Source organism: Melospiza melodia, chromosome 9 (genome assembly GCF_035770615.1).
Source record: "Melospiza melodia melodia isolate bMelMel2 chromosome 9, bMelMel2.pri, whole genome shotgun sequence".
NCBI classification, from domain to species: Eukaryota; Metazoa; Chordata; class Aves; order Passeriformes; family Passerellidae; genus Melospiza; species Melospiza melodia.
The window spans coordinates 4477340-4493389 of NC_086202.1; the positions used below are offsets into that span (position 1 = coordinate 4477340).

At 46.1% G+C, this 16050-nt stretch overlaps 1 protein-coding gene across 1 annotated transcript in view; it reads right to left on the reverse strand.

The window, feature by feature from the left end:
• HTRA1 (HtrA serine peptidase 1) overlaps nt 1-16050 on the reverse strand; it is a 34032-nt gene extending 17982 nt beyond the window's left edge. Inside the window, exons 1-2 of the mRNA XM_063163047.1 lie at nt 15597-16050; nt 294-393 (exon numbers count right to left, since the gene is read on the reverse strand). Coding sequence (XP_063019117.1) covers nt 294-393; nt 15597-16050 — 554 coding nt within the window. The remainder of the gene's footprint in view (nt 1-293; nt 394-15596) is intronic.

Below are 16050 nucleotides of genomic sequence, written 5' to 3' on the forward strand. Positions count from 1 at the left end.
TAATTCCAAATAACACACAGCCAGAAGGAGTTTGGTGAGTTCCTAATGTTTTAAGATATCTGCTGTTACTCTCATTAAGAAGATAAAGCACATCCATTACTTTAGCTAATTATTTTTCCATGACTCTTAAATTATCTTTAATTCTTAAGCATGACAAATATTTATTATCACAAAACCTCTTTGCTATTTCATGCCATCCATCAACATTTCTGTCCCACTGGCAGCTGTTTTCAAGAATTAAATAAAAAAGAAAAAAAAAAAGAAAAAAAACCAAGACTGGGCATCTTGTTTACTTGCGAAATAATTCAATGTGAACCACAGCAGGGGCGATCTTCTCCACCACATCTGCAATAAAGTTGTATTTGTGCCTCAGGCTGTTGGGATGTTCTTGGCCTGAAATAGAAACACAGGACGTGTCATGAGTTCCTCAAGTGACTGCAGGAGGGCCATTGCAAAACACCTGAATTAAAAAAAGCTCTGAGTGGGTATCTTTCCCTTCCTTAAAAGCTGTCTGCAGCATGACCCTCGGCCCTAGATTCCCTCCCTGCTTCTCTGCACAGAGGTGGAGAGCTTTGTCCTTAGGGGAAATGAGCCACGAACCTCCTGGTGTGGGGTGCACCCCACTGGGCCATGGGGCTCATCCCTCTGTGGGGCACAGGAGGAGCACAGGGCTCATTCCCTGTCTGTGAAAGGGATTTTTGTACTCAGATGCCTCCCTTGCTGCCCTCTTTTTCTGGATGGTCTACTTAGCCTGGATGGTCTTCCCAGATTAAACAAGCCAGCTCTGTTCCTCTGCCAAAATACGCCTTCCTGGAGGGTTCTGCAGTCTCAGGCTGCTGCTTTTGTAAAATGCCGAGGACACAGAGGTCCTGACCCCGGTGTGAGCCCTCAGCAGCTGCTGAGAAAGTTTAACTTGGGTACAGGATTGGGCTTCCTTTCCCACCCGTGTCCCCACACAGCCTGACCCAGCAGCCCCTGCCTGGCACCTACGTGCAGAAGAACCTTCCACACACTCACAAAACCCCACTCGAGGCATCCTTCCCACCCTGAGCTCCACCAGCTCCACGGATCCCACCCTGAGCTCCATCAGCTCCATGGATCCCACCCTGAGTGAGCTCCATCAGCTCCACGGATCCCACCCTGAGCTCCACCAGCTCCATGGATCCCACCCTGAGTGAGCTCCACCAGCTCCATGGATCCCACCCTGAGTGAGCTCCACCAGCTCCATGGATCCCACCCTGAGCTCCACCAGCTCCATGGATCCCACCCTGAGCTCCATCAGCTCCATGGATCCCACCCTGAGCTCCATCAGCTCCATGGATCCCACCCTGCTCTGGAGCCACCCCCAGGGCTGTGAAATAGATGGGACAACACAATGGTTCCACAAAGCTCTGCATTCCTGGGCAGTGCTGCAACAAAAGCTCGTGGTCACTGGGCATTCAGCAGGGGCCAGTGGGGTTTTCTAATGCCTCTGGATACCCAACTCACATTGTGGCCAACAGAAAACCTGTCTGCACCAAGAGAAGTTTAAAAATCTCTGGGGAAAACTCACAGTTCTGACACAGCTCCTCCTTCTCAAGCAGTTCAGGGGCAAAACATTGCTTTTTAAACTTGGGAGCAGCTATGCAAATTGGGAACACCCCAAAGAGTTATTTTGTGTTCCTTCAGAGGTGAGAAACACCCTTTGTTTTCATTTCAGCTTTATCTGGTGCATCCATCTCCTGTTATACATGCACAAGCCAAGCCTGTTACAGGCTTTCAGAGGAGTATTAATGAGCTGTGCTGCTCCCATCCATCTTTGCCATTTGGCTCCTAAATCCATGCAGAGATTAAAGCAATAAGCAGCTTGTGGATGCTGTAAGTGCCTTTGACTGTGTAAGAGGACAATTTATTTGCAGAATCATAGAAGGACTATCTCATAAACCTATCCCAATACCAAAACCCCGAATGCCCTTTGCTGTTGGAAACACCAGAGAGGAAAGCCATGCAAATTTTCAAGCACACACTGGAGGCAATAATGATTTGGGAACAAAGTGCCCCTGCTTTTAACACTAACCAGACACTGGTTTGGTTCAGGGGTGAGCATGTTCCAGGTGAGTTCCCAATGCCTACAGCACACACTGTCCCTCAGGAGAGGGGTGCATGCTCCTCCCAAACACCATCTGTCACTCAGGGACAGGTTTTTTCCTTATTTAAAGGCTGTGAAACATCTCAAGGGCTTTTAAATGCAGCCAGTCACAAGCAGCAGCCACATAACCCACTGTGCTCTTTCAGAAATGTTTATCTGCCTTATGAAGCAGCAACATCGATCAGGAAACTTTTGTCCTCACCTCACTGTTTTCCTCAAGAGAATTCAGTGCTTTCTGATTTACACATGAGCTGCTGCCCTTGGGCTTTTGTCCCACAGAGGATATTTCTCTGATAGAGAAATATCAATTTACCAAACGATTTATATTCCCCACTAGAAATATTCAATATCAAACAAGTCATGCCATTGCTGTAAAGCTGACGATTATCACAGGGGCAGTTCTGGGAAGCTGCTACAATAAGAAACGCAGCCTGGAATTATCTACTTGCATTAAATAGGTGCTTGGACAGATTATCAGGTGGGATTAAACGTGGTGCTGGGCTAAAACTCCACAGGGCACTGCTGCAGCCATGGATCTGCTTTTTGATCACTGCTTACAAAATGATTTCATCTCAGCTGCAATGCTGTAGACATCCAAAGGTCACATCCTGCCCTTGGGAAAGAAAAAGCTCCACAGATGAGGGAACTACACAGGCAAAGCAAAGCTTTTTTTCCCTGCCTTCAATCTTTTTTACTTTTAGCCATTGAAGAAGAAAAAGGATGCCCAGGCTGTACATGGTGAGACTGCTAATACCTCATCTCAGAGCTGCCTTCCCTTGGAACTGGGGCCTACAAAAGCCAGGATTTCAGAGGCAACAGTATTTTGCCCATGATCCACCCCCTCATGCAAAACTAAACTGCAGAGTGAAAAAAAAAAGTTCAGAATTTGCTACTTTTGAAAAAGTTAGATAATAAATACTAATTCATGGCATACTGACCCAAAAAGGTCCCAGCAGCTGGCCACGCCTGCCTGTTGCTTATGCATTAGGAATTCCTGCATTGTGTAACAGGGTTTTGCAACTGCTCTTGAACCACTGCCCATTTAAATGGAAAACATACCTTTTTAAAGCAAAAAAACAACAGTCAGAGCTCTGATCTTGATGGATTCATGGATGAATGTTAACAAAAAAATTCCTGTAAACTGGTCTTTACCATCAACATAAAATCTGAATGCTGTAGTAAAAGTATTGATACATTGAAAGTTCTTTTATCACTGAGATAAAGAATAATGGAGGGCAAAATAAAAAGCTGATTTCTCTTTGGGATTACTGAGCTGCACATGGGGAGCTGAGAGCTGCACTGATCTTTCCTACAAGAAACCACCTTTGTGTGTGCAATTTACCTAACATTTGAACCTAGGCAAAAAGGACCACGTGGAAGCTTAAATGGCCATAAAAACACCAACATTACAAATTTAATATGGGCAGATGCTCATTTCTCAACCACCACAGGGCAGTTTCCAGCAGTGAAACTGAGAACATCACCAGGTATACTTCCCTCTTCTCTCTTACACATCTATTTTCCAGCTGCACCAAGAGCTCAGGGCCTTTTGGTAACCAATATGTTTTTGGTTTTGGTTTGGGGGGGATCTTTTTTGTGGGGGTGGTGTTGTTTTGGTTTGCTTCTAAATCATTGAGAACTGGGCTTGAATAAAGCTCAAGTTCCTAAATACCTTCAGGCTCTGATGTTCAAATCTTCCCAGACTGCTCCTCTTTCTATTTATATGCTGTGATTATTGCGTTTTGTAATGTTTTTATTGAACTATTGCACAATGCCCTAAAATGCCCACAAGCACGGCTAAGAAACCTTTATTAATTACATTATAAAGATGATTGTTGTGAATTCAGTTAATGACAAAAAAAAAAAAAAAAAAAAAAAAAACCAAGCCAAAATATAAATAGGTTATAGCATGAAAAATTCCCAAGGCAACTAAATTCTTCAAGGACCTCAAAGGTGTGCTGGCTGCCAGCCCTGAAATGAGAAGGCAAATCTCTGCCAACTGGCATTAACAGGGCTAATAATCAGTAAACAGACTGCTAGGAGAGCAAGACAGAGTACCAAGCCATGAAAAAAAGCACACCCAGCTGTAAACAACTGAAGTAATTTGGTTTCATGAAGAGGAGCCAAAAAGCAAATTAAGATCTGGGTTCTGGTTAGGTCATTACTCAAAGTGGCATCGATGCAATGATGCTCACAGCTCACACATGCTGCTTTTGGTGGTTATTTTGAGCTGAACTGAGGAGAGGCTTTGGAGATGGAAATCTCACCAAAGTAACCTCTCCCCTTCTGCTGGGAGAGCTGTCTGCTGCTCTGGAAGGGCTGATCTTGGCATAGAGAAGAGAGCAGGTCTTCAAACAAAGCTTTGGGCACATCTCAGTCAGACATGGGGCTTTTCCCCACTCAGTTTTCACTCATTTTCCCTTTTTAAAAAAGGGGGTTCAGCTCTCCCCACTGACTGAGGCGAGGAATAAATTAATTATCCCATTTAACAGGATTTTTTGTCTTAGACATGGTGAAAGGGAAAAAAAAAGGCACATCCCAGAAATTCTGTCCCACCCTCACTGAAGGGCTGCAGTTCCTGGGATAACTAAAGATATCAAACTGCCCAGGCTGCTGAAAATAGGTGAGCTGATTTCCTCCTGCACTCACCACTTGTTCAGACACACACAGGGGTTTGAAAGCATGGCTTGGGATTCTCTGCAGAACGAAACCAAAAGAGCTGCAAGAGCTGCAGCACTCACGAAAGCTCCGGGCTGCCAGAACCGGTGACTACTGACACAAACCACAAACCAAGTTTTGCTTGGAGAACTTCCACCCTTCCCAAATAAAACTCCGGCCACTGGTGTTTGTACAAACTTCCATTCATGCCACAAAAACCTCCAAACCTCTGACAATGGAGACAAAAAACTCCAGCAAAGGTGCTCAGCTCGCCGAAAACAGGGGGATCAGCAAGCCCTGCTGGAGAGAGACAAGGGAAAAAATGTGGGAACCTGCTGCCACACTTTCTTTTTTTTTAAATTACAGAAAGCTGCAAGCCTAAATATTCCACTTCCTATTCAAAGATAAGTTGTGTAATTCCCCCAAAAAAGGGTATTACGCAATGACAACGCTAAGAAAATAAGGAACAACACTCGACGTGTCACAGGCAATTTGCTCAAGAGCAGCTCTTAGGTTATTGGAGGGAATTTTGAGGTCTAAACCACAGCACCTTGTTAACACAGATGCTATTGCATCAGTTATTTTTCCCCTGTATAATCCATGCAGAAACTCAAGACACCTCACAGATTTCTGGGAGGAAAGTCTGCATTACCATGATGTCCCTAAAAGCAAAAATACTTTCATAGCCTTAAATAATGGTAGAATAAAGTGCTTGAAACCTCTCCAAACAGTAAACTGCCCAAATCTGGTCTTCATTTAAAATATTTCCTGCAGCAAGAACCACTGCAAGATTAAAGTGAGGGCTTTAAGTGAAATTGCTATTTGGCAGGAATGCACACGTGCAAAGGGAAACTAAAGTCCATTTTCATCACCATAATATTTAGATGATCAATTTCTTCTTGGCAGTGTTCAGCAAGGACTTTGTATTTTCCCTGCTAATCCAAAAGCAGAAACTCATTCATTTTAATCACTGATTTTAAACAAACCCAAAAGAACTGCCAAGCTAAACAAAACAGGGAATCTACACAAAGTTCATAGAACAGAGCAGCTCCCAAATTAATGGTAACACAGGACAGATTTCAGAGCAATGTGTGGTCACTCATAGAACAAAAGAAGGTTTGAGTAACAAAATAAAGGTGAAAATTTTCATTTTTTAATTGATATTCTACTCATTCACTACTGGCCATAAATTAATGCTTGCCCTGAGAAGAGCTTGGAAGGGAAACGTATTGAAGGAATAGTAAAGTTGTAGGAATAATTTGTAGGAATAAGTAAAAGCAGATGTTGGCAACACAAGAATGTTACCAATATCTGATGTCCCATCCCTGGACGTGTCCAAGAACAGGTTGAACAGGGCTTGGAGCACACTGGGATAGTGGGAGGTGTCCCTGCCTATGGGGGGAATGGAATGAGATCAACTTTAAGGTCCCTTCCAAGCCAGACCACTCTGTGATAGTAAGAATTATCAAGTTACATGGAGAGAATGACAAAAAGAGTTCTTGTGTATTCATAAAGTAACAACAAAAAATATTTGAAGGTAACGAAATTGCAAAGCAGAGCCTTCAGAGAAGTTTGGTCCAACCTCTTTAGTCCAGCTTCTTTCTTAATGGGAATCTGACCTCTTTGGCATCCAGTACCAATCCTGCTGTTCAGGATGCTCTTGCCACTGAAAATGGTCAATGGGCGAATTTCTTATGTAATATGCCCACAGCTTTCCTCTAGGAAGTTCCTACATAATTTCAGATTTACACTTTCATTTTTAGCCAAACAGGGACGTTTCCTACCCCCTATCTACAAGGCAGAGTAAGTGGGAAGTTAATCAGACACAGAACATCTTTGTTACAGCTCAGCTCCTGAATTACTGTAGATCACAGGATTGGAAGGCTCTGCAGAGAAGGAATGCCCTGGATGGGTGCATCCTGCTCCAAGCTGTGTTACTCAGTCTCCATGCAACTTGTAAAAAGCAATTTATGCTTTAGTGCCTTAGATTTAGCTCTAAAATGGGCATAACCCTATTTTATCTGATTGGAACAATCTCAGCCCTTAGCAACCCTTGCAGAACCTCACAGGGAGAAAATATGTATATAAAAACTCTCAGGAATGCCAGAAATTCCTTTATAAACCAAGTGCACTGGCTTGAGTGCAAAACAGACTCAGAATTATAGCAGCAAGGAACAAAAACCACCAGACTTTTGAGCTGATGAGGCTCAAAGGCAACTGGGTGTCAGGCAGGAATCCAGGGAGGAGAGACAGCTCCATCTAAAACAACAGGAAACTGCAATTCCTTCTGTAAACAGCAGCGGTGAGGTGGGAGGAAACCCAGCCGGGGCATAAACAGGGAAGGGAAGGGAAAAGGAAAACAAAAAAGGAAAGGAAAAGGAAAAAGGGGGGATGAAAAAAAAAGGGGGGGGAAGGGGAAAGGAAAAAGGAAAGGAAAAAGGAAAAAGGAAAAAGGAAAAAGGAAAAAGGAAAGGAAAGGAAAGGAAAGGAAAGGAAAGGAAAGGAAAGGAAAGGAAAGGAAAGGAAAGGAAAGGAAAGGAAAGGAAAGGAAAGGAAAGGAAAGGAAAGGAAAGGAAAGGAAAGGAAAGGAAAGGAAAGGAAAGGAAAGGAAAAAGGAAAAAGGAAAAAGGAAAAAGGAAAAAAAGCCCTAGGAGCAGGAGCTGCCATTCCTGCAGCAGCATTGCCATATTCACACAATGCTGAGGGGGGCTCAGCCAGGATGACCGATTAATGAATTAATTAATTAATGCCAATTAATTGGGAGCCAGAAGCCCTCTGACAATGGCACAGAGCTCTGGTGGCCGTGCCAGCAGTACCCTGCACAGGCAGCAGGAGCAGCATGAGCAGGGAGATGCTCAGACACACGGAATGAAGGTGAAGAACAATTCAGGGCAAGGGCAAAGAGTGCTGAGCTGGAAAATGTCATTAAAAAATGTAATTCCAGCAGGCCTGTCTGAGCTGGAGGCACTAAGAAATGTAAGTCAGGTAGTTATGGAAAGGAGTCTGCCTCATTTCCTGCAGACAGAGGAACAGAGTATTTCAGCCAACAGGTTAAAGCAGACAATTCTCTTCTCTGCAGAAGGCTGAAAATACAACAGATGAGTCAGGAATAATTTCTCCTCTCCTTTTTTTTTCAGCCCTGCTCAGTTTGTGTCCCTTCCAAGTTGGGTCATCACCCTGTTTTACCTCCCAGCTCCAACTGGCTACAGGCAGAGAACCAGCAAAATAACCTCAAAACTCCCATTAAGCACCAACAACGTGGTAATTCCTATATCCCACATGTAACCAGCAGCTGCCTGATCGTGAGAGCTCCTCCTGAAATTATAAACCCATTAAGATCTCATTTTAAGTATGTGAGAAACTTTCACACTGCATCTTCAGAAGAAATCCCTGCTTAAGAGAGTCTTAGCTTCAACTTCCAGGAACCCTGGTATGAAGACACCGGGGAATAAAAACAAGTTCTTGTTTTCATGCTTCTTGAACTTCTCTCTGGCCTAAAAACAACCCTCTTAAGGGGAAAGCCTATAAAAGCTTCCTAAGATGCTGCTTTTCTGCAGCTGGAGGAGGCATTGATTTCACCACTTTGCTGTGGCAGGACTTAGGAGAGACATGGAGTTGATACAAATAAGGGTCAAATCTATAGGAAAAAATAGATAGAAACCCCTCAGAACAGTAATAAAAACAGACAGCACTCTTACTCTGGGGTGTTGTAATTGTACAGTACTTGATCACAGCATAATTGCATTGCAAAAGCCTCAATAACCTGAAAAATCTGTCTGCCTTTGGCAGTGTTTTCTACATCTGTGTCAAGAATCACTCCAAGACCACCCGGATTTGTTGTAATGTGGACATGAGAAATCAGTGAGTGGCTGGGAAACGAAGCTGGAGTGATGAGGATGTTCCTTCTGCACCCCTACCTGGGATGGGGAGCTGCAGTGAGGGGGTGGCACTGCCACGGTGGGGCTGCCACTGTCACACAGCCCTGCTGCTCCCCACGGAAGCTTTAAGGGACAGCAGGGCTCCATTGCACTCTCAAATACGCATTTCTCAAAGATATTTACAGTCCTAATTGTTATATTCCCTGCTCCTCTATCAACATCAGCTATTTAAATATTGATAGTCTTATCCCCACACCTAAAGGTTTAAAGGACAGCAGGGCTCAATTTCACTCTCAAATATTCCTTTTTTAAGGATATTTAGAGTCCTGATTATTATATTCACTGCTCCCCTATCAACAGCAGCTATTTAAATATTGCTATTCTTATCCTCACACCTGTCCTGCTTTATCTTATGGACCATGTGAGTATCTTTCATATTTATTATATTTCTATATCTATATATTTATATATAAATATATTATTTTTATATTCATATATTTACATACAAATATAATATTTATATATTATTTATGAATAATGAATAAAATATTAGTAAAATTATAGCTCATTTTAAAAAAATTCATATTTTCATATTTACAAGTGGCTTCTGCTTGCCCACTTTCAGTGTCTGAATACAAAAGGAAACAAGGGTTAGCCAAGTTTACCTTCACAGATTGAGGTCTACACAGAGATAGAGAAAGGGCAGACACTCCAAACAGCGCCTGTGCTGTCCTGGAAAAAGGAGTGAATCATCCCTGCCCCACCACAAATGTTGAAGCATGAGATTCCTGGGGGTTGTGTTTATTTTGGGGGGTTGTGTTTATTTGGTGGAGGGCAGAGACTTGTTTGGGTTCCTCTTCCTTCCTGGCGCTTGGTGCACCCACTCCTTCCCTCCTCCAGGAGAACTTTCTGCAGAGCAGATCGACAGATCATCGATGCTGTTGGCAGGGCAAAGCCAAAGCTGCGGCCTGAGAGTTTGAGAAATAGAGCAATGGAAAAGAAAAGTAATGGAAAATGGAGCAGCAACGCTGGCAAGGTGCAGAAAACTGAGCAGGGACTCGTGAAAGCTCAGTTTGCTCTCAGCTCTGCTGCTGGCTGACCTTGAGCAAAGCTCTTTGTCTTTCCCTGCCCCAGATTCACTGTCTGTGAAATGGGGCAATGACAGTGGCCTCTGGAAAAATATTGAGAGCTCTCCTAAAGTTACCCTCTGCTACAGAAAATATTTCAAATTTTAGACCAGTAACTTCTGTGCATGGCTGCCAGATTTACTAAGCATTATTTTATCCATCAGTTGTCTGGCAACAAAAATCCCAGTGCTACCAGAAGCATTTCAAACACCATAGCTCAGCCTCACTGGGGTTTCCAGCAGCAATTCTGCAAAAGGGGATGTAGGAATCATTCACTGCACATCCCTCTCCATGTCTCACCAAAAAAAAGGCTTTGCAACAGCGAGGAGATGGAAAGACTGAGAAACCTTGATGGGGAAAAAGTGACAGAGACAAGAATGAGGTTTGGTTGACCAACACCACACAGAGTTTTAGTGGCACTGCCCTCATTGACAGGGCCAGGTACCAGCCTGCAGGAAAGGCAGAGGAAAATGCATCTGCTCACACATGGAAACATGTGTTCACTTTGTTTTCCCAATTTTTTCCTCCAGAAACAGAGCACTTGTAACAAATTGCACAGGCCAGCTGACCTCCAGCCTTGTGCTTCCCCTATCAGTGCACCAGGGCGTCTGATATTCTGATATTAACCCAGAAATTCAAGAGCTGCTCTGCCTGTCTGCATAATTCACCTCCAGTTGCTAAAATGTGGTAGCAATGACCTTCTCAGTTCATTAAACTTTAAAATAACTACTCACCTGTGTCCTGTCTCACAAGCTTAAGCTATTAAACTCCCCTGTTACCTACAGATATAAGGTCAACATCCATTAGTAAAAGATCAATTATTTAAAATATTATTTTATCAATTATATCCCTTTCATATAAGGGAGTGGAGGCTTATTTTTTAGTTATATTCTTCTCTTTGAAGCAGGTTAAATAATTTGGGAATTACAATGACCTGCACACAGAAGGCGAAATAAAGTTTTTTATTCTACATCCTGAACACGGGCTCCAAAATAATGTCAGGTATTCACTTGGGCCCAGTTACAAGGGCAGTGGGACTCGGTGCCAAGTCCAGCCAGGGATCCCGAGGCCCCAGCAGCTCCTGGGAGTGAGGAATGTCTGCATTTACAGCACAAGTTCCACAGAGCCCCAGCTTCTATTTCTGACGTTGCTTCCTTTCACTCCAAGCACACGTAAACTCACATTTGAAAAATATTTTCCAGCTTCTCCTATTTCTTGGACGGCAGAGCCCGAGAGCTGCTCAGGATCTGCTGCCTCCCTCGCATCCTAACACCACTCCTGCTGCTTACTCATGGCCTCAAGCATTCCTGCCCAGTCCACAGGTACCTTTAAATATCAAAGCCCAGAAGATGAAAGGATTGAATCTTTCCTTGTTCCCAATCTGTGTTTACTGACTTGACTGTTTGAAGTCTGGAGACTGCCAAATTACTGCCTGCTCCCCAGGAAGGAAATCTGGATGTGGAGAGCAGAAAAGGTGAGCTGCTTCTGACAAAGCACTTCTTACAGTTGCCTCCTCTCCCGGCTGAATACTTGGCTTTGGAAAAGATTTTTAATCCCACACTTGGGAATTGGTGCTCTTCTGGAAAGATGTTGCTATTTATTTCCATTGCCTTCAGCTGCCTCTTCATTCCCTCCCTCCCTGCCTTCTCCTGCTGCTGCAAAATAGACTGAGGAGAAGTTGGAAAAGAATGATGTTCAGACCACCCAAACAGCAGCCGAGGGAGGAGATGACATTTAGCAGCACTGGAATGGCCATTTGTGCACTCAGACCCCAAAATCCTGCTCCTCCCAGGTCATTCTTAATAGACTTGGCACGTGCCAAGTAACCTGCCAAAGTCTCCCAACACTTCTTCAGCACACAAATAACAATAATAAAACCACCACCGTGTGCCTGTTATTATCTTCAGGGAAGCAGCTGAAAGCCTTGTTCATAACAACAGTATCAGCTTCCCTCTTGATAAATATCTGGCAGGGCTCCCAACTGTCGCAGACACATTTTCTGAAAAATCCTTTCCTTAAGATTTTTCCTCCTGAGAAGCTGAGAGGCCTCAGGAACAAAATGCAAACAATGATTATCTGCTGCTGTGGAATGCAACAGGTGCATCTGGGATTGGTCTCTGTCTGAGCCACAAGCCTTTGTTATCATGCTTTCTTTTTCTGTTCTTAACCAACCTTCTGATGAAATCCTTTCTTCTATTCTTTTAGTGTAGTTCTAATATAATATATATCACAAAATAATAAATCAGCCTTCTGAAACACGGAGTCAGATCCTCATCACTTCCCTCATCCTCAGACCCCTGTGAACACTGTCACACCCAACATTCACAGGTTTCCCAGCTGAGTTTCTCTCCCTGCCCTGGTCCATCCCTTCCTGCCAGACCTGCAGCACTGTCAAGGCACAGGGATGCAGGCAGGTCCCTCTCCTGCCCATCCAGGCACAGGAATTCAGGCAGGTCCCTCTCCTGCCCATCCCCTGCGCCCTCAGCTCACTCTTAGGCTGCTCTAGAAGGACTCAGTTAATGACAAATGAGTTATTGACCACAGAGGTCCCCTTCTCCTGCCAGATAATGACACTGAGACACTTGGATGCCTGGTGCATTTCAAAACACAAAGTCAGGCACTTTTGCAAGAAACTGAGTGACTTTTTTTTTGCTTCCCCCTTGCTGTCTGTAGAGCTGTGAAATCAGGTGATGGAGCAGCAAACCTGTATCTCAGTGGTACACAGCTTTCTAGACTGAGCTACCTTTCACCTCTGCCTCCTCCCAGTCAGTCCAGCTGTGATGTCCTGCTTAATCCAAGCCATGAGAGCTCCCAGCAAACCCCAGATGTGACATCATGGTGAGAGCACGCCTGGGACAGATGTCAGAGCCACCAGTGACAGATGCCAGCGAGCTGAGGGCTGCTGAGCTCACTGAGATACCACATTAGACATGGTAAACCAAATAAAAACATGAAAACATATAAACCAGCTCAAAACCAGGCAGAAAGTAGTTAGAAATGGAGAGCAACCAAAGAATGTTCTTCATCCCCAGGTTAATGAGGGAAGGACAAATCCAGGTCAGTTTATGTTTTACAGTGTGCAGAGGAGGGCACCCTGTCCCGAAACGCCTGCCAGCATTTGTGGGAAAAACGAGGAAGGGAATAAAGCCTGGTTGAAGCTGTGTGCTGGGCCCTCTTCCCTTGGTCAGCAGGAGGGATTTAAGGCCACCAAAAACATATTTGCAGAAGAAAAAGAAAACATCCTCCCAGCACGCTGAAGCTCACCACTGAACATCGAGGTCTCGTGGCAGTGACCTCGCTCCTGGGCGTGGGATGCTCTGACACAGCCACAGATCCTGCCCAGGGCACACTCACCTCTCTCTGTGCCTCTGGGTTTGGTACCAGCACACACAGAGCTGCAGCAGCACGGGCTCTGCAGGCCTGAGCATCCTCTGAGGGAAAGGGAATTTTGTATTTGGCACCAGCACACACAGAGCTGCAGCAGCACGGGCTCTGCAGGTCCTTTCTGATGGAAAGGGAAGATTTCTGCAGGGGCAGCTGCAGCTCAGGGCTGGGGCACAGCAGGAGGGGTGGCACTGGTTATGCTGGCACAGCACAGCTGGACACTGCTGGAGTCTTTTAAGGCTCATCTTGCAAAGGGAATCATCCCCCTTCTGCACTCAGACCCACAGCAACCTGCTCCTGCCTCTGCTGCTTCCCTTTAAACACTGCTGGTATTTGTAGAGATTCCCTGGGAATCACTGATCAGGACTAGGAGTGAACTGAAGATGAAAACTGAAAATGACAGAAAGTTTTACTTTATTCTAAGCAATATACACAGCATTGTGTATATACAATATACACAATGTATACACACTTGACCAGCTACTGAAATAGTGTGAAGTTTAAAAACATCAACAAAAAGCACTTTCCAAACACTTTCTCTCTGTGTTCCCATTCCTTTGTTTCCCAAGGCTGTTGCATTGTATTGACCGAATTATTTACATGGGTGTTTTACTATGAAAAAAACGGCTGGAGATAACTCAATCTTTAGGTAGAAAAAGCACTCCTGATGATGAACTCAAAATAAAATTAAAAATTAACTGCATTAAGGAGCCAAATATTATGCAGTGCTTTTTCAAAACATCGATTCAAGCACTTTACAGCCTACCCTCCATCCCTTTTTAGTTCAGGTTCTCTACATATGAAAAAAAAGCTTTGCTGGTAGCAATGTCTGCTCTTATCCAGAGATAAACATGTGGTGCTGGTTGGCTTCCCCAGCACTTTCTTTTTGTTCCAGAGGTGCAACAGGGCAAAATGATTGTGTGGAATTACTCCTGATGGATCCACAACAGCAGCAGAGCTTTCCCAGACCGGGACTCTGTGCAGCCCATGCATTTTCTGTCCCCCCCACCAGAGGCACGCATTGCTCCCAGCTCAAACACAGCCCCGATTCTGCAAACGTTCGGCAGAAAAGGCTGAGAAAACAACACTGGTTTCACGAATCGAGAATAAAAATCACAAGGCGTTGTCTTACACTGGGCATCAGGAAACTGCGGGGTGAAAAGTTTGATTGTCTCCAGTGGCAGCAAATGCCAGCAACGTGCCACGGAGCACAACGCAGCTCTGACACCGAGGGGACAGCCAGGGGTACAAAAAATTGATTGTGTTGACACCAGAGCTGTGAGCTTGATCTGTAGGCTGAACACACAGCCACTACACATCAGAATGTTTTTCTGCTGGAGAGATGATGGCCAAGTGTAGAAAAATATGTGTTTTTAAAAAAAAGAAAGTCCAGAAATTATACAATTTATACCAAAATAATTAATCCTCACTAAAACAATGATGACTTACTAAAAAGTGACTACTACTCTAGAAATAAAGGCTTAATTCATGCTAATTTTTGTTACCCCCTATAGGTGCTGAACGGCTCGGAAGGGATAGAGAGCCTCGGTTTACGGGGTTTAATCCAGCCCGCATTAGGGGCCGCATTTTGTGACGATCATCCCCTGCTTATCCCAGCTCGGCTTTGCCCGCTCGGTGTCACATCCTGCACCCACCGCTCCGAACGCTTCTCCGGGCTGCTCAGCCACGTTTCGTAACCCAGCAATGCCTCTTCACACCCTTTTCAAATAATTTACATCCGTCCCGTACTGAGTACCCACATTACATTGGGTTCTGACCACGCTGACAACTAAAGAACGCCGAAGGAGAAACGCCACGCGTTGTTACTTATCGGCGCCCATCTCCATCCTCAAAAAAGCCCAACAAAAACAAACACAAAACTCTAGGCTGAGCTTAACACGCTGTTAACAGGCTTCTCCCCTTCCAGCAAGTATTTTATTAATCAGAGCGCATTTGCTAAGCCGGGCCAAGGCAGGCAGCAGCCTGCTCTGCTCTGCCCACCCCTTTGCTCCATCACATCCGAGCGGCTCCTGCATTCCTGGCTTTATTCCCCGAGGCATTTCCCTGTCACAAAGCGCCGGGACGGGAGCGCGCTGGAGTTATTCCTCCAAACTTTGCCGGGCTCCGCAGCCGCACCCGCTGCTCAGGCTTTGCATCAGTTTCCCCCAGTTTCGAACCGCGCATCACCCCTGGGCTGGGTGGGAGATAAGTGTAAATCGGCTACAGGGTTTTTCAGCCCCCTGCACTTGGCAGCTGCGGACAAACCGGTTCCTGGCTGAGCCGGAGCGGCCGGGCTGAGCCGCGGCCAAGCCCCGTGTCCGGCTCCTCCCGGGGAACCGCATCCCGGGCGGGCACGGGGATGCAGGGGCCGAACCTCCGCGCATCCCCCGCGCCCCGGGCATCCCCCCCGCGCATCCTCACCCTGCCCGCAGGCTCCGCGCTGGATGGCGATGATGGGCGGCTGCCGGAGGAGCTCTGCGCGGCGGCTGGCGGCCCGCAGCTGGCAGTGGCTGGCGTAGGTGACCGCATCGCTGCCGCACACGGGCTCGCTGCTGGTGCACTGGCAGCGCCCCGCGGCCGCCCGCTTGCGCACGGTGGCCGAGGCGGGCACGGCTCCGGGCGGCAGCACGCACTGCAGCCCCTCTCCGCAGGGCGGCCCCGCGCCCCCGCACGCCTCGCCCTCCTCGGCCCCGCACACCCGGCAGCAGCCGCAGGCGTCGGGCACGGGCCCGCCGGGACACGCCGCGGGCAGCGCCGGGCAGCGGGAGCGATCGCAGCGCTCGGGGCAGGCGGGCGGCGGCGCGGCCAGCAGCGACGGCAGCGCCGAGGGCAGCAGGGCCGCCAGCAGCAGCGTCCAGCCCCGCAGCAGCGGCAT